General features: G+C 38.1%; 1 protein-coding gene across 1 annotated transcript; it reads left to right on the forward strand.

The window, feature by feature from the left end:
- Window positions 1-2581: 2581 nt before the first annotated feature.
- OGA (O-GlcNAcase) lies at window positions 2582-26357 on the forward strand. The gene is made up of 16 exons (XM_006183010.3): window positions 2582-3225; window positions 6326-6377; window positions 6817-6914; window positions 8468-8598; window positions 9981-10152; window positions 11108-11206; window positions 11927-12211; window positions 13915-14073; window positions 14740-15353; window positions 15746-15920; window positions 19064-19149; window positions 20129-20233; window positions 20733-20818; window positions 21103-21295; window positions 22791-22950; window positions 24220-26357. Exons 1-16 carry the CDS (start codon window positions 3027-3029, stop codon window positions 24354-24356), a joined length of 2751 nt encoding a protein of 916 aa, XP_006183072.3. The 5' UTR covers window positions 2582-3026; the 3' UTR covers window positions 24357-26357.
- The last annotated feature ends 625 nt before the right edge of the window (window positions 26358-26982 follow it).

Genomic DNA, 26982 nt, shown 5'->3' on the forward strand with positions numbered 1-26982 from the left:
ATAATAGGCATTCAATAATTGTATGAGTAATTGTATGATTGGATGAATGAACGTGGTGAGTGTGTGTGTATATAACGGGGTTAGGTATGGAGACAGTCTCTATATTTTAGGGCATATCCAAGTTTAAGGGAAGTTGAAGTCTGAAGCTTGTAAGTTCTGGGGAGATGAGAAGTACCCCAGAGCCAGGACAGACAAATGGGATCCAGAAAAAAACAGGAGGTTGGCATTCTGATCATTTTTTCTGGCCACTGGTTGGATTCTGAATGTTGTTAGCTACTCCATCTCAAAACACTCTTTTTTTTTTTTTTTGCCTTTCAGTGTTTCATGCTCTCCTAGTTTTCCTCTTACCTTTCTGGATATCCTTTCTCAACTTTCCCTTGCAGACTCATCCTTCTCAACTGGAATACCAAATATTGGGCCCCACAGCTCAGACTTGAACTTATTCTCCAAATCACATCCAATCCCATGGCTTTAATCACCATCTATATGCACGAGAATCCTAAATTTATATTCCCAGAATTCTCCTCTGATCTCTAAGACCCATATATCCTATTCCTATTTGAGATATTCATGTGGATCTGTAATGGTTATACTTAACATGTTCAAAATGGACTTTGATTCATGCCTTCCCAGTCTTCCCTATCTCAATGAATGACACCATCTGCCTAGTTGCTAGGTCAAAATTTAGGAGTCTTCATTTTTCCCTCTCCCTCACTCTCCCCTCTAGTCAGTCACCAATTCCACCACCAAAGGAGCACTATCTCTGTCTCCACTGCTGTTCCCTAGTCCAAGTCACTGACACTGTTTACCAAGATTACTACCAATTCTTGCATCTGAAGTAGCCCCTCCTTGCTGTGGTTACTCTTCATCATGTCACTATATTTCCTCCCTTCATAGCACTTATCACAAACTGAGTTCCTGTGTATGTACTGAATTTGTTACTGTCTGTTTCCCCAACCAGAACATAAGCTCATTGAGGGCAGGGCCCTATCTCATTCATTCCACAAATATTTATCATAGGCCTATTATGCTCTGGTTCCTGTTGTAGGTGCTAGAGGGTAGAGCTGTGGTGTGGAGAGAAAGTGTGTGGCAAGAACTACTCTACAAGTTTGAGTAGTACATATATGGAAGGTGGATCTTACCTGGGTCACAGCCCCCGGAGTGTGGACTATGGAGAGTAGATGAAATTGTCGCTGATGACTTGCTAGAAGTTGCCACAGTATGGGTGTGAAGCAAAGGGTGAAGTGTCATGTGACTAAAGTGTCATGAGATTGGAATGACAGCCGCCAAATCCCCTAAGGACTACAATATCCAGCGAAGCTGCTGTGGCCCCCAACTGTCATCAAGGAGGTCCCTAAGAAAATACTTGCTCTTAACCCTCATCTCAACAGTCCAGGACTAAAAAGGACTATAAGAATCCGTGGAGCTACAAGTAGGATAACCACTGGAAGAGTCTAATATGAGATTGAAGGGTAAAATGGACAGTATTAAGTCTTAATAATAGAATGAGACTGACGTGTTTATTTCACATTTATACTTCACATGTTGCAACAGATCCCTCAACCAACAGGTGCATTGTGAAGGGGCCAAAGGGAGCCCTGAGATCATACAACAAGGGGACCCAAACCCATCTAGGGCTCAGGGAAGGCTTCCCGCCTAAAAATGTTTATGCTGAGGCCCAAGAGATCTCACTTCTCCCTTACACACACTTCACAATCCCCATTCTCAAATAAGCCAGGTCTTTTCACCCCCCTACATTTGTACTCTCTTCCACTGGCCTAGAGTGCTCTCTTCTCTTCTCCCCTACTCAATCTGGCTAACTCCTACTTATCTTTTATGACCCAGCTCAAAAATGAAGCCAATGCCGCCGCCTCTCCCCAAAGGAAGATTAAATCAGTCCCTCCTCTGAGCTCTCACAATACTTAGGTACGCAGTGGGGAGACTCTGTGTGTACTCGCTTGTCAGCATCCCTAACCTGTGAGCTCATAGTGGCCCAAGAGGCCAGCATGAGGCAAGCTTAACAGGTGTCCGCTGAATGAAGGAATGAACGAATGATTGATTTTTTTAAAGGGGTTATTAGCGCCAAGCTGGAGGTGGAGGGAAATGTTTCCAGGCAGAGGGGTGAGCTGAGCTTCTTGGAGTGTTTGTCTTGCCAGAACCAAGCTTGGGTCGGGCTAATGTAATGAACCAACCTATCAGAAGGATCTCAATAGAAAGTAGGTCAGTTTCTTCCTATCGCTTTAAGAACTAGAGGCTTCGTTTCCGCGCCTGCGCATTGAGAGAGTAAACGCCTCTCCTTTTCACCCTCCCCCCCCCCCCCCGCAAACGACCCCCCGCCCTTATCCCTATTGCCCCAACTGGCTGCGGCCTCCTCCCATACTCCCCTTTCTCAGGTCGGGTAATGGTCCGTTCCAGGGCGCCTGGCTCGTTCTGGAGGGTGGAGAACATAAATGGTACATTCCACTGCCTTCATTACCTTCCGCTTTTTGAGTCTCTTCTCTTCTACTTCCCCCTACCGAATGAAGCTAAATAGGCTGGCCCAAAAGAAGGAGGGGGAGCCGGGCTGAGGGGACCGGTCTAAGCCGGTCTCCGGCGCAGGCGCAGTGCGGATAAACAGGAAGCGGGCGGTAGAGGCAGTGGCAGAGATCTAGGGGCTTCGAGTGAAGGCAGCGGAAGAACTAGGATTATTGGAAGGGCAGCAGAGGCCGACTGAGAACGAAAAAAGGCGCCTTGGCCATCTACCTCTAGGCAAGGAGAGATCGCGGCCTCGCTCTCCGCTTGGATTTCCGGATCCGCAGCTTAGGCTGAGGCAGCGGCTGACAAAGGGCTCGCGCCGGTGCCGCCGCCCTTCTCATCCGGGCATTCGGGTCCCTGCGGAGAGGGAGGGGGAAGGGCAGAGGGGGAGGGGAAGGAATAAGAGGGGGGCGCGCTTGGAGCCGAGGCCCTCTCTAGGGCTCCGGGCCTGCAGCCCAACGGACGGAGGCCGAGGAGGACCTGCAGAGGTGGCGGCGGCCGGGGTCAGGAGGATGGTGCAGAAAGAGAGCCAGGCGGCGCTGGAGGAGCGGGAGAGCGAGCTCAACTCCAACCCTGCCGCCTCCGCGGGGGCATCGTTGGAGCCGCCGGCAGCTCCGGCCCCCGGAGAAGACAACCCATCCGGGGCCGGGGGAGCAGCGGTGGCCGGGGCGGCAGGAGGGGCTCGGAGGTTCCTATGTGGCGTGGTGGAAGGTGAGCGTCCTCCCTCCCGCTCCACACAGTACCAACACTTTCTTTCCCCGTGAGGCGGGTGGCGGCGGTGCTTTGCGGGGCTCTAAAAAGAGGTTATTCCCTTGGGTCTGAAATTTGATCCTGCTGAAACGAGGTGAGGGGCGAGACGGAGGGCAAGCAAGCCTTCTCGAGTTCTTAAACGGCGTCGAATTCCCCTCTGGCTATTAACAAGCCTGACCCCACCCGTCTTGGGCTTGGAGCCAGGCATGCTCCAAAGGAGGCAGTGGTAAGCAGCCTACTCTTAGGCTAAGTTACACATCTTTGTGCCTTGGGATCTTACTATCTAGGGGGTTTGTGTTCTGATGGAAAGACGTGTATAGTGCTGCTGTTCCCTACCCTTTCGAAAAAGATAGCCCGTGTAGGTGTGCTAGTTGGACTCCTGGAGTGAAGAGGAGCATAGTCAGCCTGTAGTTTGACACATCCTCTTTGCTTAGAGGGTTTTTTGTTTGTTTTTTGCTGGCCAGTCCCATCCCCTACCCTTTGAGGATTCTTTTGCAGCCTAGAAAATTACCCTTGGCCAGCTGCTGTGCTTTGCTTCTGAAGGATGAAGCTTTTACTTTAATAGTATCTGAGATACGGAATTTCAGTTTTGTGACTGAAGAGGTTTAAAAATGCCCTTCTCACCTCCCTTTTCATTTCCACTTAAAAGTAATGATGGACTTTTTTGATGGTTGGGGAAAATGACCGAAAGATTGTATCACAGTTTATGAATGTAATGGACCTTTAATTCTCTGGAAGCTTTTCGTTCTCTGGAAGCATGAATCGGTTACACTATTGCTCTTTCCTAGAGTACAGCATGTATTTGAACTTAATATTTTGACTGACCCAGGGTTTCCTGTCTGTCTACTTTACTAGTTCTCTTCTGTATGTAATGGTGTCCATAGGAGTAACACTTTAAAAAAATTGGTCTTTATTAAGATGTGGAAAAGGAAAGGAGGATTGTGTTCTTGGTTGAGAGCTTAAGCGTATGTGGAGTATTCATTTGAAAGATGGGTGGTGGTTATGGTATCTCAGATAAAGTTTAATTGTAGGAGAGAACAGATTTAATTTGCAGCTACAGTAAGGAATGAAATGGTTCAGCAAAGTTAACTGTATTGCAGAATTTTGGGAAAACAGAATGGAAAATTACCTATGTATTTGGAGTCAGTGTTTCTGAAAACAAGATTGCTTTGTTTGACTTTACATTGATGTATTTATTGGGCTAGAATCTGTATTTTGTCATCTGAGATCTTGGAGTGGAGGGCGGAGGAGTGCTGGGGGATATAGAAATTTTAGAGCTAGACTACAGTGAGTCTAAGGAAACTATTACATCTACAGTAAAGATGGAGGAAAAACTAGTTGTGGTTTAGATCAGTTGGTTTGTTTTTCGGAATAGTATTAAAAGGGAACAGTCTATTTAGAATTGTTTTATCTGTTGTGTCTCCTCCTTCCCATTCCCTAGTATATTTTCTTGGTGACTGAGCACCTCATATTTTTTTGTTTTGTTTTGTTTTTCTTTCTTCCCTTCAGGAACCTTTGTTGGTTTTAACTCGTGTGTAACAGCACTGCTTCCTCTCTATGGTGCCGATTAACTAAACCTATGAACCTAACTCTGAGATCAAAATCAGGGTTTCTGAAGATTAAAATGTTAAAGTTAGACGCTTGAAAACTTTTTAAAATGTTGAATCAGTTCTAAAGGAGTGTTTAATGCCTACTCCTTTAAGAGAAAAATGCTAAGTGTTGTAGGAAAGCTGTAAGGAGTTTTATAAAATTCATCTATTATTTTAAATCACCTCTAAGTGAGTAACCATTGCATTGTCAAGACAAAGTGCTACAGTTTCATGTGAGTATGTAATGACTTTTTCTCTGGTCTATCATAGTCCTTGTTTGTGGTGCAGAGTAACCATTCTATCTGGAGATAGGAGCTTATTATCCTTCGGAAATTTGGGTTTTAAGTTAGTCTTTTAGACTCTGTGTGTGTGAGGAGCATTTTGTGTTCAAAACCCAGTTTTAACCATCTTCTTGGTATTCCTAAGAGACTGTCCTTATCTCTTGCAGATTAAACTGAGAAAGGTGGAAAATAAAGGTTAGACAAACTTTAAGGTGTGATTAGCACATGAGGCAGCTCCAAATACCAGTTTGTTACTTATGCCACTACTTAAGTCATCAGTCAGCAGCTTTGTTTCCTGCAGTGTGCATTACTAGTGTTTTCTCCCCATCTGGGACATTCTGGAGCAAGTCACATTCTTGAATTTTCAGTTGTTCAAACATGTGCTCTGGAATTGAGATTGCTTGAGAGTTTCCTGTTTGGGCCAGTTCCAATGTTGAATTTGTTGTGAGCGTAGTTTAAGGCAGTTTTTGGGCGGTCCCTTTTATTACATCAGGAACCTAAAAAAAAAAAGTAATCATAAAATTACGTCAATGAAGTTCTTTTCTAATTCTGTTCCTGATTTTTTTCCTACCTTGTTTATCTCCTCTTTCCCTTCTAAAAGCAGTTTAACTCTCCCCCTAGGTAGTAATTGTTATTTTTAGCAGTTTTGGATGACTCCCGCCCCGGTAAGATTGAGATAATCTTTTTAACGGTTAGATTTAAATCTGTTTGGTCTTTGTTGGTAGTGAAAAGAGATGATGATGTTTAGCTGTTTTTAGATGACTTTATCACATAAGTAATAAGTGTTCATGATAGAAATTCAAAATTTGTTTCATGTGGAAGAGCTGCATTCAACTTTTTTTTTTTTAATTTCACCTGTTGCTTTTTTTGTGTGTGCTGATTTTTGTTTGTTTGTTTTAATGGCGATACAGGGGATTGAACCCAGGACCTCTTGCATGCTAATAAGCACGTGCTCTACCACTGAGCTATACCCTCCCCCCTGAAAAATCAGAAAATTTGCCTAAGCAAAAGGGAATAAAAAGTCACTTATAATATCACCCCAAAACACCTTCATGTTTTTCTAAACATCCTTCAGATTTTGGTGTATTGTACATAATTTTTTTACAAAATGGCATTGTATGTATTATAACCTGCTTTTCTTGGTAGACAGTTCATCACATTCTTACAATTTCATTCTTACTTTGAATTTAGGATTTTATGGAAGACCATGGGTTATGGAACAGAGAAAAGAACTCTTTAGAAGGTAATTTTTTATTATGTGAAGGAGAGTCTTAAACCATTAACATTTCATTTTGTTTGAAGAAATACTAACACCAAATAGGGCAGGTGCAGTTTGATTATTTCTCAGTTGCAGAACTTATTTTTACCTTGGTCTTTTACCTCTTCTTCACCTAAGCTAGTGGTTCTCAAACTTGCCTGGGAAAGCTGGATAGGTTTTGGGGTTTACCTGCCTTCACCCAGAGCTGTTGTGTTTTTATTTAAGACTGTTTAATATGTTGACTTTCCATATAAAGTTTAATTTTTTTGCAATTCCACTGGGTTACAAAAAGGTTAAAAGCGACTGCCTCAGAATGTTAACTTTTTAAGAGATGGGGCTTCTCCAAGAAAAGGGAAAAAAAATGGAGATTTACAGCGTTTACATGTTGTCTCTTTATACATATGTAATTTTCTTTCCTCTTAAGGCTCCAGAAATGGGAACTAAATACATATTTGTATGCTCCAAAAGATGACTACAAACATAGGATGTTTTGGCGAGAGATGTATTCAGTGGAAGAAGCTGGTAATTTTTCTTTTTAATCCATAAATTTAGAGTATGTGAAGAAGACAGCTGTATTTTAAATGTAGTTGTGTAAGAATTAAGTATTTCATTTTCAGTTTGTAGGTAGTATTCTTTTGTTCTATCTGGTAATTCTTTGTGTTAGTGCAGATTGAAATAATGGTGCTAAGAGTGAGCAGCCATGGTGTGATTCATGGGTATGCCAGTCTGACTCTGCCTGTTCTGTCGTCATAAATTGTAGTTTTTAACTTCTGCCAGTGGACTAAACAGTGGGCCACTGTACAGAGAGGTGCTGAAGCATGCTTAGGCCTAGCTAGGGCAAGGCAACTGAGGTGCCTGCCTTGGATGCAAAGTTTAAGGGAATCCCAAAAAATCAGCAATTAAGGTAAATAATATTTCCTTATGCATTTTAAAAATCAGAAGTAATGCAAATAATTTAAGAATAAAGTACCAAAGTTTTAAGTGAAAATGAGATCAGAATTACTGATGCTTTGCTTCAGGCTCAAGAAGGGCTTGGTCTTGACCACTTGATTACTATTACTGATCCTGTCTTTATTTAAAATAAAGAAGGACCTCACCCTAGTGCAGGCTTGTACTGAATTGAAAAGCCATCCGAAACTATCCTTGCTACTTGTGTTCTTATGTTGAGTTAGTTACATAAAATTCATAAGTAAGATAAGTAAATTAACCAAGTGGTGCTTTTCTTTGGGAACTTGAGTGAACGGGGAACATTTTCATATCTAAAATTAAATGGTATACACATGTAGCTAGCAAGATACTTGGTTAAAGCCCAGCCAAGGCACTGAAGGCAGAAAGTTTTCTGAAATTATGAAGAAGCAATTCATACTTATCCCATCTGCATCTAGTGTTGCTGTTTACTACTCTATATAATTTAAGTGTGTCTTCAACTTGATTATTTTCTGGTAAAGCTGGTAGTGAAATTTAATATGATCAAAATATAGTCAAATGACTTATCTTGAGATACCACTGAAAGTTATTTAAAGATACATCCTGTGGTATGGAATAGTATTTCAGTTTACTTAGGATAACTGGCACATTTTAAAAACTTTAAACTGTGATGAAAATTTTTCCTGTGGTTACAAAGATGAGGGGGTCAAGATTGTTAAGGCCATCACTTAACCCTCATTCTTAAGAACACATTTTTCTTTTCCAAGTTATAAAGTAGATGTAGATTTATTTATTTAGGAATTTCAGTTGTTAAGAGACTGCAAAAACAAAAAACATACCTCTCAGATACTATAGAAAATAAAAATGGTTTATATGCAGTAAGAGAATTGATGCTTAATTCAAATTTATTGAGAAGTGGCAATGAAAGGAAGAGAATGCTTTTATTGAAGTTAGGATGGCATTAGATTACATCAGGTTTGTGTCATTTTGTATCACCTGTTGTCACAATGAACCTGACAATTTTGTAAAATTTAAAGGACTTTATTTTTCTTGACATTGAGCATTGCAGAAAATAACCTCTTTGGTTGAAAGATGAAGGTTCTTTTAGTTTTCTGTACTGCTTTCTAAAATCATGGACTCTTCTTTAGAGCAACTTATGACTCTCATCTCTGCTGCACGGGAATATGAGATAGAGTTCATCTATGCTATCTCACCTGGATTGGATATTACCTTTTCTAACCCCAAGGAAGTATCTACCTTGAAACGCAAACTGGATCAGGTAATTTCCTTAATTCTTTGTTGTTTTTCTCTGAATCAGTTCTTGAAACTGAAAATTTCTGATTTGGTTCTATGATGTTAAAAGGAAACCAAATTCATAGTACTTCTTTGTTTCTATACAAAGTTTTTACTTTACCCCTTTTGATAGAGGAATATTTTCTAAAATGAGTGAAAAGAGCTTTACTGGAAGTACTATTGCTTCTCAAACTTCAGTTTGCATAAGAACTGCCTTTAAAGAATGCATAGAAGTGATGCTTAAAAGAATGTTCATAGGCTCCATTCCCAGAGATTCTTACACAGACTTGGGGTGGAGACTTACCTCAGATTCCAGGTGATTCTGAGGTAAGTGGTCCAGAGTCACATTTCAAGAAACTGTGTACTTTTGGGTGCTTGGCTGAATTTCTGAGTGAGGTTATAGAAACAGAATTCCCTCAGTTACATGAACAAGAGATGAAATTCAGTATGTTAATGGTTGGCTGGTTTCCCAAGATGAGAAGGTAAACTAGGTAAACATGTAAACTGTTGGAGAACTTGATTTAATCTAAATTCTACTTAACATAAGAGCTGCACATCTTTTTTGGTGAAGAAGTTTTGCTGGTATATATATTTAGGCAAAGGTTTATATTATTGGTGGCATTAAAATGGTAAAAATTTTAAAGTTGTTAAATTTCTATGAATAAACTTTTAAGAGGTTATTTCTGTATTAGATCATATTCTGTGTTGATCTTTATGATTGATGACTTAGATTTATGTGCAAAGAAATTAATTAGATGGGACTGCTTTTTAGAGGGGATGTAATTGGGTTTTATTTATTTATTCAGTGGAGGAACTGGGGGTTGAACCCAGGACTTTGTGCATCCTAAGCACGTGCTTTACCACTGAGCTATTCCCTCCCCCTAAGAAATTAGGATCAGTGAAATTTTTTTTTTTTATGGAGGTACTGGGGATTGATCCCAAGACCTCATGCATGCTAATACCCACTGAGCAATAACCACCCCCCAAGGATCAGTGAATCTTGACTAGAACAGGCGACTTGGGTTTTTCATGTCTTAGGTTACATATTGTTCATGTTTTTGGTTTTTTCTGTTTGGTTTTTATATTAATCAGAAATGAAAGAAGTGGACGGTTAGGCCACATTATAGAAGCTTTGTTGGAATATGTTGGTGTATTGCATTCAAACCCAAATGAAAAAATGGGTCCCCAAACTGTCTAGCTGTTTAACATAGAAAATGTAAAAGCAGTGGTTTGGCGCTTAACATTCTACTAAGGGAAATATTTGACTTTCAAGTGTAACTATTAAGTATATATTTTAATATATTTTGAATCCTGTATTTCTTACTCTTTAAGATGGTAAAGCATCTTTTTTTTTTTTTCATTTCCTAGGTTTCTCAGTTTGGATGCAGGTCATTTGCTTTGCTTTTTGATGATATTGATCATAATATGTGTGCAGCTGACAAAGAGGTATTCAGTTCTTTTGCGCATGCCCAGGTCTCCATCACAAATGAAATTTATCAGTATCTAGGAGAGCCAGAAACGTTCCTCTTCTGTCCCACAGGTATTGTATATAATAGCCTTATATTTAAATGTATATATATTATATTTATATAAATTTAACATAATTTTATAATATAATTTATATACATATAACATACAAAATATATATTTTATAAACAAATACATTATATAATTATGTATATTATGTAATATATTAACAATCTGTATTAAATAGTCTTTTTGAAATATTTAACTTTCAAAGGACCATTTATGGGCTTTATTGTGTTGTTCCCTCTCCCTTTGGTGTATAAAGGTAGGAATTCTTTTTCTAGAAGACATTTCTCAAGATCTTAAATTGGGGGAACTTTAGAGACTAACAAATGACAGCTGAATAGGCCAAAGATTTTATGTATTTTTTAGTACTGAAAGCATATTAACATTACATTTTCAGAGTTAAAGGAAGGATAGTATTATCGAAATGAAAACTAGAAAAAGCAAATTTACATTGCTTTTAACATAGTCACTCCTCATTTCCTCCTACTTGTTCCTTTTTTCTGCCCTTGCATATCTGTATCCCTTTTCACTCCTCCCACTCCCATCTGGGCTCTTAACTTCCCATAGTCAGCATAGAAAGCTTAATAATTTTTCCCCCTATCCCTTTATCCCCTCCTCTTCCCTCCTTGGTTCCTTCCCTTGAAAATATTCTGTCTCTTTTTTGCCTCTCAAAATTCAGCCTGTAGGAAAATTTCCCTAAACTTGACTTCTTGCTCAGGAATAGTTAAATAAGTTAGTTCTAAGAAATTTTAGACCGAATTTAACTGTGTGTATGTCTGTCTTAGAGTATTGTGAGCCATGAACTTTATCTCAGTGGTCTCATGCTACATGAGTACTCAGATAATGTTTAATAAGATTATACTTGGGGATTACTTAATGCACTACAAATTATAATTAGTTGTAGTTGAGACTAATAGCCAGGGGCATAATGTTGCGTTCTTTAATTTTTCCCCTACATTCAGAATATTGTGGCACTTTCTGTTATCCAAATGTGTCTCAGTCTCCTTACTTAAGGACTGTGGGTGAAAAGCTGCTACCTGGAATTGAGGTGCTTTGGACAGGTGAGTCTTAAGATTTATACAGCAAAACTTACAATTAACTAGGACCTAGAGAAATTTGTTGTTCTGGTTAATTGGATACTTTTTTTTAAAGCTGAGCCTTAGCTAGAACATTTTGCTATTCTCTTTCTTTTATAAAGTATAGATTCTTCACTTAGTATTAAAAAACACCTTTGAGGATTTTGCAGTGAATCTGAGTTATCAGTTTTACTGGTAAATTGTAGATCTGTAGGGATCTGGGCTAACAGGCATTGATCACAGCACTAGGGTAGTGTTTTATTTTACAAAATGAAATCTGTAATGCTAGATCAATAGTAATCAATGAACTGTATTAGCTTTTATTCTGAGAATGAAGGGCAGAAACCCCAGAGTTTAGGTTAACTGAGATTTGTCTAATTGAAGATACACTGTATTATAATGGAAAAAAGTTGTTTACATGAAAATTTGTTTCTTATTGATGTATCAGTTTGAGGAAACTTGCCCAAACTTTAAATATTCATACCTTTTAACTACTAATTCTATTTCTCAGAATCTGATCAGAGGAATTATTGATGGGGGTGGGGGATAAAACCTAGTAAAAAGACGTATTGCTGTGTTATTTTAAAAAGAAAAAAATTTTAGAAATTATACATGTAACAAGGAAATACATACCAAATTATATGCAGTATATTTTGAAGAATCATGTATGAGAGTATTTTAATAAATGGTGATCATTATTTCTAGGTCCCAAAGTTGTATCTAAAGAAATTCCAGTAGAGTCCATTGAAGAGGTTTCTAAGATTATTAAGAGAGCTCCGGTAATCTGGGATAACATTCATGCTAATGATTATGACCAGAAGAGACTATTTCTGGGTCCATACAAAGGAAGATCCACAGAACTCATCCCACGGTTAAAAGGAGTCCTGACTAATCCAAATTGTGAATTTGAAGCCAACTATGTTGCTATCCATACCCTTGCCACTTGGTACAAATCAAACATGAATGGAGTGAGAAAAGATGTCGTAATGAGTGAGTAGATGATTTAGTTCTTGACCTTGGGAGGAGAATTGGGGTTAACTACAACCATTGGCAAGTACGTATTCCTGTGTCATCAAGATTTAAGAGGTTTATGTTTTGTTTTGTTTTATTTTGTTTTTAAAGGTAATGTTTAGTCCTATGGATGAGATTTATGTGATAGAAAGAAGGGCTGAGTGGCTTTGGACAAGTTACTAAAAATCTCTTGGCCTCAGTTTTTTGTTTTTTAAAATGTGACTTAGCCTTTGAAGTCTGAGTAATTAGACAAGGTAGCCTTTTAGTGTTCCTTTTTTTTCCCCTAGAATAATTCTGATTGAATTTGTGTTTTCGGGTGATTTTGCTAAATGGTATATTTTAGATGGCTAGATGTTCTTGTCTCAGTTACTTAACGTATCATTTAGATTCAGCATACATTTATGGAACATATTCTCATTTTAGACATTGGCTTACTGACTTTCATTTGTGAAAAATTCCTAATTGAGTTCCAAGTAAGAGAATGCTGATTAGTTGTTTATTAACATTTAAACACGTATTTTGTGGCAAGTGTGTCTTCCCAGGCACTAAGGATGCAAAGAATAAAATAGTCCCTACTTTGGAAGAATTTAGTCTGGTATTAGATAAAGCAGATAGGCTACTGTACTATATATAGTATGATAAGTGCTGAAGGAACTTAGAAGGGGAGGGAGTGATTACTTCTGCTAAGCAAAAGTGGTAAGAAATGATTTTCATAGAGGAGGAGAACTTAAACTGGGTCAAAGTATAGGTAAAGTCGGCTGGGCTTTAAAGGTTTGGTAAGCTAGAGATGAAAACACTGGACACTGAAAATTTGAAGTTATCTGAATTTTGGCCCATTTGGAGGTATTGAAATGTCACATTTTGATGCTTGGGAGTATGTAGTTGAAAGTTGTGTTGTTTCTTAGTTCTGTACCCCTACTTCCAATTCTGTTTATTGAATTAATGCCTTCCTTCAAGGTTCAGTCATTGTCACTCCCTTCTCCCCAATAAAAAATACAAAATTAGGGATATAATCTCAGTCCCTTCTGTACACATGGCTGTTAGCATCTCCCTCTTTTAAGGCAGAGCATGAAGCATATTAAGGATTGGTAGACATTGGTCAGACTGGGTCATGTGCAGGAAAATAAGGAAAGCTAAAAATAGTGGGTTTTGAATACCAAGGAAAAGAGAGTTTAGACTTTTCCCTACCATTCTCCTGATTCAGTGCTAAATTATATGCTTTTTATCTCTGTTCATATGTGGGCTCTCTGTCAATTTTCTCTTCTCCCCTCAGTGCATTTATTTGCCCATTTTCATAATTATTTGCGTTTTAAGTTATAAGCCCCTGAAGGGTGGGGAATGTTTTCTTCATGAAAAGCATGGTGCCTTTAGCCTTGCATTCCCACTAATCGGTACGCAGTGGACATTTAAATGCCTTTTCCAGTGATTCTAAAATTAGTGTTTTTTATTTGAATTGGAATTTTACATTTAGCAATAAATGCATTTAGTTGACTGTTCTAGGTAAAGTGGTTCGGTGAAGGGTCTTGTTTGTGTTTGCATTGTTATGCTTAAGGTTTATTCTTTTTCCAGTTCTTTGCTTCTCTCGTTTTACTGTAGCAATTAGTGATTTGCTTTTGTCCCCCTCACTTGTCTGGAGGCTTTTGTAATCAAAACTGTTTTTGTGTTCTTTCTCTTTTTTGCAGCTGACAGTGAAGACAGTACAGTATCCATCCAGATAAAGTTAGAAAATGAAGGCAGTGATGAAGATATTGAAACTGATGTACTCTATAGTCCACAGATGGCTCTAAAGTTAGCTTTAACAGAATGGCTGCAGGAGTTTGGCGTACCTCATCAGTACAGCAGTGAGTTTGGCCATTCTTTGTAAGGGAGTTGGATCATATTGTTTGAGACATAGAGCAAAAGAACATTTATGATGTCTTCTTATAGGCCCACCAAGCAAAATGAAATTCAAGAATCTAGAAAATAAGGTTTTAAAAATCTTACTTTTGGTCTTAAATAGCTTTCATCTTGATGGAAAGTAATTTGTTTTTAAAATGGCTTTTTTGAAATAGTTGTTTTTATTTTTTAATTTTTACTTACTTCAATTTTTAAAAAAATATATTTTAATGTTTACTAAACAACTGTTTTATTTTTATTTTGTGGGGGAAGGTAATTAGGTTTATTTATTTTTTAATGGAGGTACTGGGGTTTGAACCCAGGACCTCATGAATGCTAAGCATGTACTCTACCACTGAGCTGTACCCTCCCCCTGAAATAGTTGTTTAAATACAGATCTTCAAAAGAGAAGAAAATAATAGATGTTGACATTTTTATCATCTTTTTCCCCACTTCTCTTTCCTTGCCCACCTCCTTGATGGTTTAGAAAAAGTTGTGCTTTTCTCATGGCTCAAATTATTGGGAATCTCAAGTTCAGATTCATAATTACAGATATGCTAAGAGGAAAACATTTCACCAGATCTAATTTGTTCTGTTTCTAATTCTGATTTTCTGGCAATTTGTTTTTGTAGGTAGGCAAGTTGCACACAGTGGATCTAAAGCAAGTGTAGTTGATGGGACTCCTCTAGTTGCAGCACCTTCTTTAAATGCCACAACTGTAGTTACAACAGTTTACCAGGAGCCCATTATGAGCCAAGGAGCAGCCTTGAGTGGTGAGCCTACAGCTCTGACCAAGGAAGAAGAAAAGAAACAGCCAGATGAGGAACCCATGGACATGGTAGTGGAAAAACAGGAAGAAACAGACCACAAGAATGACAATCAAATACTAACAGAAATTGTCGAAGCTAAGATGGCAGAGGAATTGAAACCAATGGACACTGATAAAGAGAGCATAGCTGAATCAAAATCCCCAGAGATGTCTATGCAGGAAGATTGCATTAGTGATATTGCCCCTATGCAGACTGATGAACAGACAAACAAGGAGCAGTTTGTGCCTGGTCCAAATGAAAAGCCTTTGTACACTGCAGAACCGGTGACTTTGGAGGATTTACAATTACTTGCTGACCTATTCTACCTTCCTTATGAACATGGACCCAAAGGAGCACAGATGTTAAGGGAGTTCCAGTGGCTTCGAGCGAATAGCAGTGTTGTTAGCGTCAATTGCAAAGGAAAAGACTCTGAAAAAGTGAGTATGCTTAATTTACCTGCTGCTTTAGCCTGAATGGGTCCCTGTGCTGATGATATAGAGGGGTCTTAAATGAGTGAGAATTGACCACATCTTAGAATGTGTTCTGTAAAGTAGATGTGAACTCTGCTGAATTTGGTACATACAGTTCCATAGTTTGACCTTATAGTAGTTAGGAATGAAGAAAAGTCAAAGTTTATTATTTTAGGAGTATTTGTCAGTTTGGGGAGAGACAGACTTTTATTGTTTGTCTTGAAGAGTTTAACCCAGTGAGTCTTTAATATTTAGAATAAATTTGCAGGTACCTGATAACAAACAGCTTTGTTTGTAACTGTTTTAGATTATTTTGTTAAGCTTTCAATTTTTTGAGTGTTTTTATTAATCCTCAATAGATTGAAGAATGGCGGTCACGAGCAGCCAAGTTTGAAGAGATGTGCGGACTAGTGATGGGAATGTTCACTCGGCTCTCCAATTGTGCCAACAGGACAATCCTTTATGACATGTACTCCTATGTTTGGGATATCAAGAGTATAATGTCTATGGTGAAGTCTTTTGTACAGTGGTTAGGTAGGTGCAACAGGAATAATCTCTTCTCCTCAGATATATTGTCCCCTAAAAAAAAAAAAAAGATTATCCCACAGGGAGAAAAACATTTAGGTAATTGGCAAATTTCCAACTGTTTAAACTCTTTACCTAAATTTCTTTCAAAGGTGTAGCCATTTTTGCAGACTTGAGGTGCAAGCCTCAGTGTATATCTGGCACATTGATTTTTCTCCCTTGGGCTAATTCAGCATAAGTATCTTGAAAATGTGTTAGAAAGTACTGACTTTAACTTGCTCTGACTGAATGCTTCCTGGATGGAACCCTGTATACCACATTTATGTGATTTGGAGATTAGACACTATGAATTGTGACTCTGTAAGCTCTCTGCTGCTTGCTGTGTCTTGATGATGATAATGCTGTGTTTAACAGAACAATTGCTGAAATGACCCTAAGGGGCCTGGAAAGAGGAAGCCATCCTCCCAGCCCTGTGCGCATGCGAGCTTTAGTGGTAGGCTATTCTGGTGCTACTTGGTATTATTTCACATGATTTTTTCTTTATCCCTCAACCACGTAATTGGTTTTAGCAGGGGATAGAAATTACAGTCCCCTAAAAACTCTCTGCTTCATTAAATGGACTTCAGTATGTCTCTTTTGAAAACTGGTTCTTTTTGTTGTTGTTTTTTTTTTTTTTTAATTCTCAAACTTTGTAAAAAGCACCAGCATGGCCAAGTTCCTCCAGGGATTTCATTTCATTTCCAGGTTTTCAATCCAGCTATAAGGAATATGTAATGGACTTAGACACATAGCACACAGCAGGCAGCAAGGCTAACTGACATGTCATAGTTTTCATAGTAGTCACAAATAATATGATGGGTTACATAGTCTTAGTTGTGAAATAGAAGTGTGAAACATGAGCTTAGAGTAACTCAGGAATAGTTGCAAAGAGATTTCTCACTTTCTGCTTGTATACTTTTGGACTCAATAAAAAAATTTTTCCTGTGGTACAACTAATTAGCAGCTAAAAGTAGTCTCTGTTAATGTGAAAATAAAGAACTTTGAGTTGCCATGTATATAACATAACAAGTAGAAGAGAGAATTTTGCTCTCTTCTTGTTAAAAGACTCCAAGATACCTCTTCTCTGTGATGGATAAGTGCCCTTAGGCGCAGGAAAGACTTCTATATTGATTGTTGGATGATGGCATTTGCTTTCTAGGCTTTGGCTAGGGGGTTATAAATTGAAATCTTAAATTTCCAACCTGTAATCTGGATTATTGAGCTTGAGAAAGTATTGCTTAAAACAATTAATACTCAGCTTTTAATTCAAGAATTATTAAAAGTTCTTGGTTATATACAGTATTGCTTCATTTTCCTCTCAAGCTTTACCTCTGTACTGTGCAATTAGGGGGGCAGCTTTCCCAAATTGTATGTGGCTGTTGTACAATCTCAAGGTCAGAGCATTTTAGAAGTTTTAAATAATCATCTTGGCAACCACAGAGCTTTACAGTAGCTCAATGAGAGTATTTTCATGGTTCTATAATAATTTCAGGGAGTTACTGATTAGAATCCTTTGTTTTCCTCCTCTCTCCAGTCCAGCTGGCATTCAGTCCTTTAAAGAATGTGGCTATGCAGTACTTTTGATTACTAACGACTTCTATTATCTTCTTCCCCATTGTGTACAGATGGGAGAATCCTCAGCACAAGTGTCTACTACTATTGGATGGACAGCGGCAGATGTTCACAGCGCGTCATGATAAATTAGTTTAAGTTGAAAGGTTCTGTGAGGTAGTTCAGGTAGAGTTAAGGGCAGTAGGCATGAACTGAAGTCACGTTTGCGCAGCGACTGAGGCATTAACCATGTTTTCATTTACACAGCTCTTCGTACATGCAGCTTTTTATTGTAATAGTTGGAAGTGCTAGTTACGTTGTAGTCTCAAAGTAGGGGGTAGGGGAAATTGGCTGATCTTAAAAGTTTGAGAGGTATAGTTTTTACCTGCAGTGTACATTTACACTGAGCTATGGAATGGGGAAGATTCTCTTCCTAGCCTAAATTTTGACCCTATTTCATATTTATTTTACAAATATTAAATTATATATTTTTAAAGTACCCCTACCCCTAAAAAATGACAACCCTGGATATAACCTCTTAATGGGCCTGAATTGTCAACAAAAAATTTGGTTTGCTTTGGGACTGTCTGACTAGCACACTATATATTGTACTGATGAGACTGTTAACTTGAACAGGAGGTAGAATGCTGTCTTCAAATGGAAAAGAACTATTTGCGCTGCTTTATCTTGTCAGAAGACTGGGCAGGTGATTTTGATTTGGCCTCCCAAGCATTTGCTTTTAATTATTGTATTATTAGCTTCCTTTATTGCCTATGGAGTTGGTTAAGTGGTGACCTTAAATACTGACTTCTGGACCTCAAAGCCTGCCATTCTGTGTGTGAGCTCTGCACTGCAGAGACTGTAATGGTCCATCAGAGGAGCCAGATACGGTCATACTTTTAAGAAAAGTATGTTTTAGCTCTGGACAGAGGAAAGCATCAGTCAGCTCTCCTTAGTGTTTAGAATCTGTCAGACTGGTATTATTACTAGCCAGGTCTGAATTTGGATTATCCTTGTCAGGAAAAAAAAAGTACTCATTTCGTTTCATTGTCAAATTATAGCAAGTTCTTTTATTTATTCTGCTGATCTTAGTTTTCTGACAAGATTAACCCTCCTTCCCTTTTTTCCTTTCCTGTACCCTTTCTCAAAATGTAAAATGTGACTTCAGACAGGTTTAATTCCTTCGTGGGCTGTGATAATAAAATATCTCATCTATCTCATTCATTTCACTCTATGGTTACTGTAATTTTGCTGCAGAACAAGCAGCTACCTTGATTTTTATAGTTGTATCTAGGTAATATATAAACTTGATCCAGACAAAGTTTCAATAATGTAAGAAAGGGTAGAATTCTTAACAGTGATTATTCATTAATTAGAGGAAGGAATATCAGTATTGAAATTCCATTACAAATTTTAAAAAATTATTATCACAGCCTTGTTCTGAAACCCTGGATTATTATTGTTAGCTATTTCCACAAAGTGTTTGTTAGTTTGTTGGACGTTTGAGACCCCAGGAAATCCCCTTTCTCGTAACGTTCTCCGCTTGGATCTGATCTCAACAGGGTGTCGTAGTCATTCTTCAGCACAGTTCTTAATTGGAGACCAAGAACCCTGGGCCTTTAGAGGTGGTCTAGCAGGAGAGTTCCAGGTATCAATATGAATTCACAACTGAATTGACATTTTCTTTGTTTTATGAGAAACCTTATGTTGCGCATCAGATGGCTGGAAGGATTGGTCTGCCGAAGGCTTTCTAGTCCCAAATTCAATTTAGTTACATAGCTGGATTTTAAATCAAATTTTCCTCCTCTTTCACAGTAATTTCTGAAGGAGATGCTGCCAATTCCCCCCGCGCCTGCGAAGCGCAGCGGCTCTAGGTATACACTTCACATTGTTTCTTTGCAGGTCGCACAGCATTTTAATCTGCGCCCGCAATGCACAATGCGCGCATGCTTGTCTGCCAGTGGAAACTCCATGAGCAAAAAAAAGGATGAGTAATTATGCAAGTGTATGGTAAAAGGACTTTTGGATATTTTCCCAATTAAATTATAGATAAAACTCGTACTTGAAAGAACAGTCCATTAATGAAAATTTGAACAAAATATAAGGTTATTTTGGTGTTGGAATTTGTTCATGGACTTTTCAGGTGCTCTACTTTTCTCCCCCCAACAGGTGCTCTGCTGCGCACAGCAAACTGAAGCGCATTGCTTTGGGGATAAAGCGTCTCCTGGACAGATAACCCTCTTCAGACCAAACCTCTCCTCCTGACATTCTGTTCTGCCATCTTTTAGTAGAAAGATGGTCTATATGAGATTGGTTTAAAAAATAGATTTGTCATAATTGGAATAGTTTTTTTTTTGTTTGTTTTGTTTTTTGGGTTTTTTATACTGTAAATTTAAATCCCCAGTAATATGCCACTAAAGCTATGTAACTCAGTTTGGATAATTTCTATTCAGAAGCACCCCACTCCCCCAGCAAAGAGGTGTTTATGTTAGTAAAGCATAGTGCATCCCTCTTCTTTAGGTCTGCCTGCAGTAGCCAGTTAATGTTAAGTTGGTAATCTGCAGTGCACACTAAGAAATAGGTATCTTCCCAGCACTAATTCATCTCCCTTTTTTTTCTTCCCACAGCGTTTGCTGCCAATTGATGGGGCAAATGACCTCTTTTTTCAACCACCCCCACTGACTCCTACCTCCAAAGTTTATACTATCAGACCATATTTTCCTAAAGATGAGGTAATTGTCTACCTGCCAACTTGGTGTATGGTTTTGGTGAACACTTATTACTTTCCTTTGTTAAAAGAATCAGTTTTGTGTCTTAAAATATGAACTTTAGATGGAGAAAGTTAATTAAAACACTGAACCTCCAGGATGTTTAAGGAAGAAGCTAAGGAGTTTAGACTCATAACATCTTGTGCTAAATCCTTTAAAAAATCAGATGAAATGTATTCAGAGTTGGAATTACTAAATAGTATGTCTGAATGATATGTTGTCCTTGGCTGATTTTCTCCAGTATATTAGTTTTCTGCAATTTTCAGCTGTAAAATACCTACAGGCTGTTGATAATCAGTTATAGAAAAAAGCGAGCCTGTTTAAAACATTTTGGACATATAGAAAAGTGAGAGAGACTCAGACATTTTGTTACTCCCTCTTCTAGAAGTCCAGTCTGACTTATGAGTGTCATATTGTTAAGTTCTGTTTCTTGATGCATTGCTTAACTGGATTATATTTTCAGGCTTCCGTGTACAAGATTTGCAGAGAAATGTATGACGATGGAGTGGGTTTACCTTTTCAAAGTCAGCCTGACCTTATTGGAGACAAGTATGTGATGAATGAAGTATTTGGACTTATTGGACCTGGGAATAAACATTCCATAGCCATATTTATCAGGTTGAGGGGAGGTGATGACTGGAAATAGTTTTTTAGAAGTTCTACTGTAGTTTAATAAAATTTGAGTATTCATACGTGTGTATTTCTAGTTTGTATTTCCATCAAATATAGTTTCCACAGGTTGTCATTTGAGTGTATTGGGTCTTATATCACTGAATTCTAAAGTGTTAACATTAGTAACTTCACTCACTCTGGCCTCTTTTTTTTCTGAGCAGGTTAGTAGGAGGGTTGCTTTCCCTCAGCCTGGATTACTGTTTTGTCCTAGAAGATGAAGATGGCATATGTGGTTATGCCCTGGGCACTGTAGATGTGACTCCCTTCATTAAAAAATGTAAAATTTCCTGGATTCCCTTCATGCAGGAGAAGTATACCAAGCCAAATGGTGACAAAGAACTCTCTGAGGCTGAGGTAATTCACAGATTTAGAATTATACACTGGTAATTTTTTTTTAAGTATTTACTAAAATAAAGGGAGTAGATATATCTTAAAATCTCTGCTTTCTACACTTTCTTACAGAAAAGGATTCTTAGGGCTTATTCTTATTAGCATGTAACTTCCCTACAGTTTTTGACTTGGAAGTGTTGTAATACTTCCTGAAGTAAAAGCACAATATAGACAGTTAAAGAACTTTCTTTTTCCCTCCCTGTTTTGAAGCACCAAACTTAAGGATGCTATAGTCTCTTCTTTGGGTTCTCAGGGCACCCGAAATTTCTCATTTGCTTACTAATGAAGCTAACTTATTTTCTCAGTAATGCATTTCTCATTGTAATTAAAAAATAATAGGGATGAACTTTAAATGAAGTTTTTTCTTGAGGATAATTTTTATGCTTAGTGAATACTCATAGATAATATATTTGTGACAACTTTTTTCTTCCATATTGCTTCTCTTCCCCTTTTCTAAAATCCTCTACCCCTCTCCCCCACACCAGTGTACTCAGATTCTCTCTATAGTTTATTACTATTTTTCACCTTTTGCCCCTGGCCGGATGGCTATGTAATAAGGGGCTGGTTTGGAGTGGCCTCCCTTACTTGGGATTCATTGACACAGACCGCAGAATGCTGGTGATTAAGCTGTTGATGTGTTGCTTTTCCATATCTGACAGTTTTCAGCACAGAAACATATGAAGAATGACTCGTGTTTATTACAAATTGTTTTGTAAAAATTGTGGTAAAGTATACACAGTATGAAATTTACTGTCAACCATTTTTAAACTTTATTTATGTACTTTACAATCTTCTTTTTAAATTGAAGTATAGCTGATGTACAATATTTCATTTATAGGTATAGAATATAGTGAGTCACAATTTTTAAAGTTTAATACTTGATTTATAGTTACTAAAATGTTGGCTATATTCTCCATGTTGTACAATACATCCTTCTAGCTTATTTTATACCTGATAATTTGTACCTCTTAATCCTCCACCTCCATCTTGCCCCTCCCCCTTCCTTTAACCATTTTTTAGTGTACAGTTCAGTAGTGTTAAAGTACATGTCACATTTTTGTGCAGCAATACAGGCTTTTAAAAAACTTTTATTTTGAATAATAGTAGATGTACAGAAGGTACAAAGATAATAGAGTTCCAGTATACCCCTCACCTACTTTCTACATTTATCCTACTCTCAGAAACCAACTTTGGTTCATTACTATAAACACCTCACTGTACTTACCAGTTTTTCCATTCCAGGATCCAATTCAGTATACCACATTACATTTAGACAAACTTTTAAAAAGTGAACGCTCCAGCTAGAATTATAAACTAATTCTACATGTGGTAATTTTATATTACCAGGAGAGTTCTTGAATGTTACTTTCCTTTTCCTGTTACTGAGTTCTGTAGTTGGGATATAGATTCATAATGAATAGCTACTGAAAGTCAAAAAGAGTCTTCCTCATTTTTACAGAAAATAATGTTGAGTTTCCATGAAGAGCAGGAAGTGTTGCCAGAAACTTTCCTTGCCAACTTTCCTTCTCTGATAAAGATGGATATTCACAAAAAAGTAACTGACCCAAGCGTAGCCAAAAGCATGATGGCTTGTCTCCTTTCTTCACTGAAGGCTAATGGTGAGTACATATTTGTGGAGTTGCCGGTGTTTGGGCTAGGTGGGGACAGGACTGTATTTTAGGATAAAAAGAAAGAAGTGAATTTACATTCCTTTCCCCACCGTTTATGGTTTGCCTTCAGAATTAGTGGTGCAAGAATTGCATGTGTATTAGTCATTGAAAAATACTGCTCTTTTACACTATGAATGCTTACTTTGAGCCCCAGTTGAAAGAGAAGTGAACACATGAGGTTGTGTTTGTTTTGCCAGGATACTCATAAATGATAGTTGAAAATTAAATGAACCTCGGAGGGAGACTTCATTTCGGAATGCAGAATCACCGATTTTTTTTTTTTTTTTTTTTTTTGAGTTTGCTATCTAAACCTTCAAAAATACTTTGCTATACATTAGTGGTATGGAAACTTTCTGTAAAGGGCCAGATAATGTTTTAGGCTTTAGAGGCAACATACAGTGTCCTGTTGCATCTTTTTTTTTTTTAAAACAATCTTTTAAAAATGTAAAATAAAACAAACAAAAGCCTTATTTTTAGCCTTGGGCAATACAAAAATGGGCAGCTTGTTGAGCATTCGTTAGACTGTTGTTGATACATGAGAATGCACTTTCTGTGTCTTTATATCTGATTCAGTGGTGTCCCTTTGTGGGACAATTTAAACAACTCTGAAGAAAGCATTATTCTTAGTGTTTTGCCTAAAACTGAATCATGCAGATGTATGAGGTATGTCTTAACATACAACACATTCTGGTTATATTGGCTTGTGACATAGGCTGGAATAGGCTCTGCCCTGTGGGCTCCTCAAAGGTATGTTTTATTATATTAAACAGTTATCTTTTGCCTTGAGGTTTCTTACAACCTCTCTGTCAAAAGATTTTCTTTCTGGGAAAGTTTTACTCACCATTGAAAAAAATGTTGGGGGTGAGGGGCAATATATCTTATAGTTAAGAATTGTATTTATTTAAGATATACAATTTGGTGACTTGCAATATATTGTGAAATAATCACCATATTCAAGCTAGTTAACATATCCATCATTTTAAGATAGTTATCACTGCAGCATCCATTATTGATGAATATTAATATTCATTAACTTTTAATATGAATTTAAAAATTATATGAAATTTAGGGGCTGATATAGATAAGCTCCTACTATGATCTATTTGGAATATATTAAAGATTAATCATAATTTATATTCATAATTCTTCATATTCATAATTATTGATATACTTCACATTCATAATTGACATTCACATTTTGAATATTTTTTTTCCTAGGCTCCCGAGGGGCTTTCTGTGAAGTGAGACCGGATGATAAAAGAATTTTGGAATTTTACAGCAAGTTAGGCTGTTTTGAAATTGCAAAAATGGAAGGATTTCCAAAGGACGTGGTTATACTTGGTCGGAGCCTGTGACATTTGTTGGCACTATGAACTGTCGGAAAGTCTCTTAACTTCACCTGGTGTGTGGTGGTTGGGGTCTTTGTACAGTTCAGCCTCTGGAGCGGCAACAAATCAGCTGATGGGGATTGGAAACAAAGAAGACTATATAAAACTCACCCATCGTACTTTGAGACTACTCACTGGTTGGAAGAAGATAGTATTGCTGCAAATCCTGTGTGAAAGAGATCTGGGCCTCCTTATTGGGTCTTGTGTTAGGTGCCAAGACCTCTTACATGGGCTTTAGGGAAGGGTTCTTCAATAAATGTAGTCAGCACTGTTTTTTGCATCCAGTATGGTTGCATTTCTCACCTAAGAGTAATCAAAATCATTTGTCATCCTCCTTGGCTTATTGAATGAAATGTATCTCATTCTCGGGGTCATGGCAAAGATGAGAAAGATTTGGTTTCAGAGGCTTCAGGGTGGAGATTCCAAGTGGGATGGTTATGGCATAGTTTAAGCTGAATAAACGATTTCAATTTGGGCAGTTTTTCTGCTTTTTGTAAAGCCATGGCCAATTGTCTTTGTAGTGACCATTGGTTCAGGCATGTTGTGCTTTGTAGGGACAAATGTGCAGTTGTTTGTGGCAAAAGCCTAAAAGTGACAAACTTGTAAAAAAATTTTTGTATATAAACTAGCTGTAACCTGACTATCCTTTGTGTTTACTGTTTTTGTAATTTTCCTTTTGAAAATGAAAGGGTGTGGTTCAGGATGGCACTTTGAATAATGTTATATCAGTGGAAGGTGGATTTTCTTTACTTTTGTCTTCGTTTTTTTAAGAAGTTTTATTACTTTTGAAGTGCCTCCCACCTAGGGCTAGGCCATGACCACTTTGGGTACGAGAGCCTAACTTCCATAGGACTCAATCTGTTGGAAAGTACAGTCACTTCTGGAAATTAACCTCAATGCAGGTCAGCATGTGAAAAGTTTAGACATCTGGCAAGTAGGGTTCAGGGACTGATTGATCTCATTTGCCCTCAGGTCAGATGTCCTTTAATTTCAAGACCTGTTACTACTGGTTTTATTAAATCAGTCTTTAGTTCTTGCATGTTTGTATCTAATTTTTTTAAAAGAATGAGCACACTTTAACCAATGACTTACAGTTAACTTTTTTTCTTTAACCACAGTTACTGAAAGCTTTATTTTAATTTAGATTTGGTGTTTTTAAGGGTTCTGAGCTTGAGACTAGCGGGTAATCTCTGCAGGATTCATTTTTTTAATCATGGCTGGCTGACTTCTCCAGATTCCTAACAGTATATTGTTATCTTGCTTCCCTGCAGTTTTGTATCAGCTGTTTTAACTTTGAGCTGAGAGGGGAGCATCAAGGAAAAGGAAACTTGAAACATTTTCCTTCCTAGATTTCCATCCGTACGGGTTTTGAAGAGTCTTTTAAAGCAGTACCCAGTGCTACCAGGTGACTTTGAACCAAGGCCTGTGAATGTGCATTGAATGGGAGAGGTGAAGGAAGACCTCTTTATATTCAGTTTAGAAATCTTTAACTGATAGCAGGATATGTATGGTATGTTGGACAACTGGAACCTAGCTGGCATTTTCAAGGACTTAGGTGAAGGGAAGATCTTCGCAAGATACTGTTTAAAATGGCTTAATGTCATTTGGTTTTCTCTTAAGTACATTTTGTACATGAGTGGACAGTTTCTAGCATTTTATCTGGAGAATTTCATGGTCAACCTCTTATGGAATCAGGATTTTTAGCAAGTTTGCTTGTGGCTTTATCTTGGCTTTTAATTATCAGTTTGGCTGGTCTTCTGGTCACAGAGCTAACTATGAAACAGATTTCCAGGCCTCTAGGATCGTAAAGTGCTATGCTGTCTTCTCTATGGTTATGAATATTTATTAAGATTGGGATGACATTTCATTGATTGTTTATTAGATCACAGCTCAGTTCCTGTAGAAAACGAACTGTAAAACTATCTGAAGACCATTGCAAGAGGCAAAATAAAACTTGAAGTGAATGTGCGTGGTGTACTATGTAAACCTTCCTGTTTCTTCCTCCTCTTTCTTCTGCCCTTCATGCCTCACCTACAAGCCGGTATTCCGCCTCTCAGCAGCTGTTCGAAGTTGGATTTCAAAGGCAGTCCTCCCGCACTCCCAGTAAAAGATTGCCTTCCAGATTCTCCTCAAGGCAAGGGAAAAGAAAAGACTAGTTCTTAGTCAAGCCACTTGCTTGCCACAGTTACAACCTGGGTGTGAATTAGGGCAGCTAGTTTGAGTGAGTTCCTGCCATGTAATAGAATAAGGAACAGAATTTGCCTGATGATTTGATCAAAAGGTGAAAGTTGGAGGCGTAGCCTATATTACAAAACGGGGAGTCCAAGGCAGAAAGATGTTCCTGGACTAGCATGCCTCTGCCAGAAACTGCAGTTAGTCCCACGCTTGAGCTAACGTCCTCTTCTAGCAATCACCAGCATCCAGCCAGCTTCTGAATGTCAGTGAAGATGTGCCATCTGGATAGAGGTGCAGGGTCGTTAGAGTAGGAAGCGTGTCCAGGAATGGACTGAGTGGTTTGGGCAGAATACCTAGAACTGAAAGTCTTCCTTCAGGCTCCTCGGCTCCCTTGGAGAGAAGGCAAATCTGAGCGTAT

This window comes from Camelus ferus, chromosome 11 (genome assembly GCF_009834535.1).
Source record: "Camelus ferus isolate YT-003-E chromosome 11, BCGSAC_Cfer_1.0, whole genome shotgun sequence".
Lineage (NCBI taxonomy): Eukaryota > Metazoa > Chordata > Mammalia > Artiodactyla > Camelidae > Camelus > Camelus ferus.

What these genes read in the sequence shown, in the direction of transcription:
- OGA (XM_006183010.3), top strand. Translation starts at nt 3,027, where the DNA reads ATGGTGCAGAAAGAGAGCCAGGCGGCGCTGGAGGAGCGGGAGAGCGAG. An exon ending in GTATTCAGTGGAAGAAGCTG is followed by an intron (nt 6,915 to 8,467) that starts GTAATTTTTCTT and finishes ACTCTTCTTTAG; the next exon opens with AGCAACTTATGACTCTCATC. An exon ending in GTCTTTTGTACAGTGGTTAG is followed by an intron (nt 15,921 to 19,063) that starts GTAGGTGCAACA and finishes TGATCTCAACAG; the next exon opens with GGTGTCGTAGTCATTCTTCA.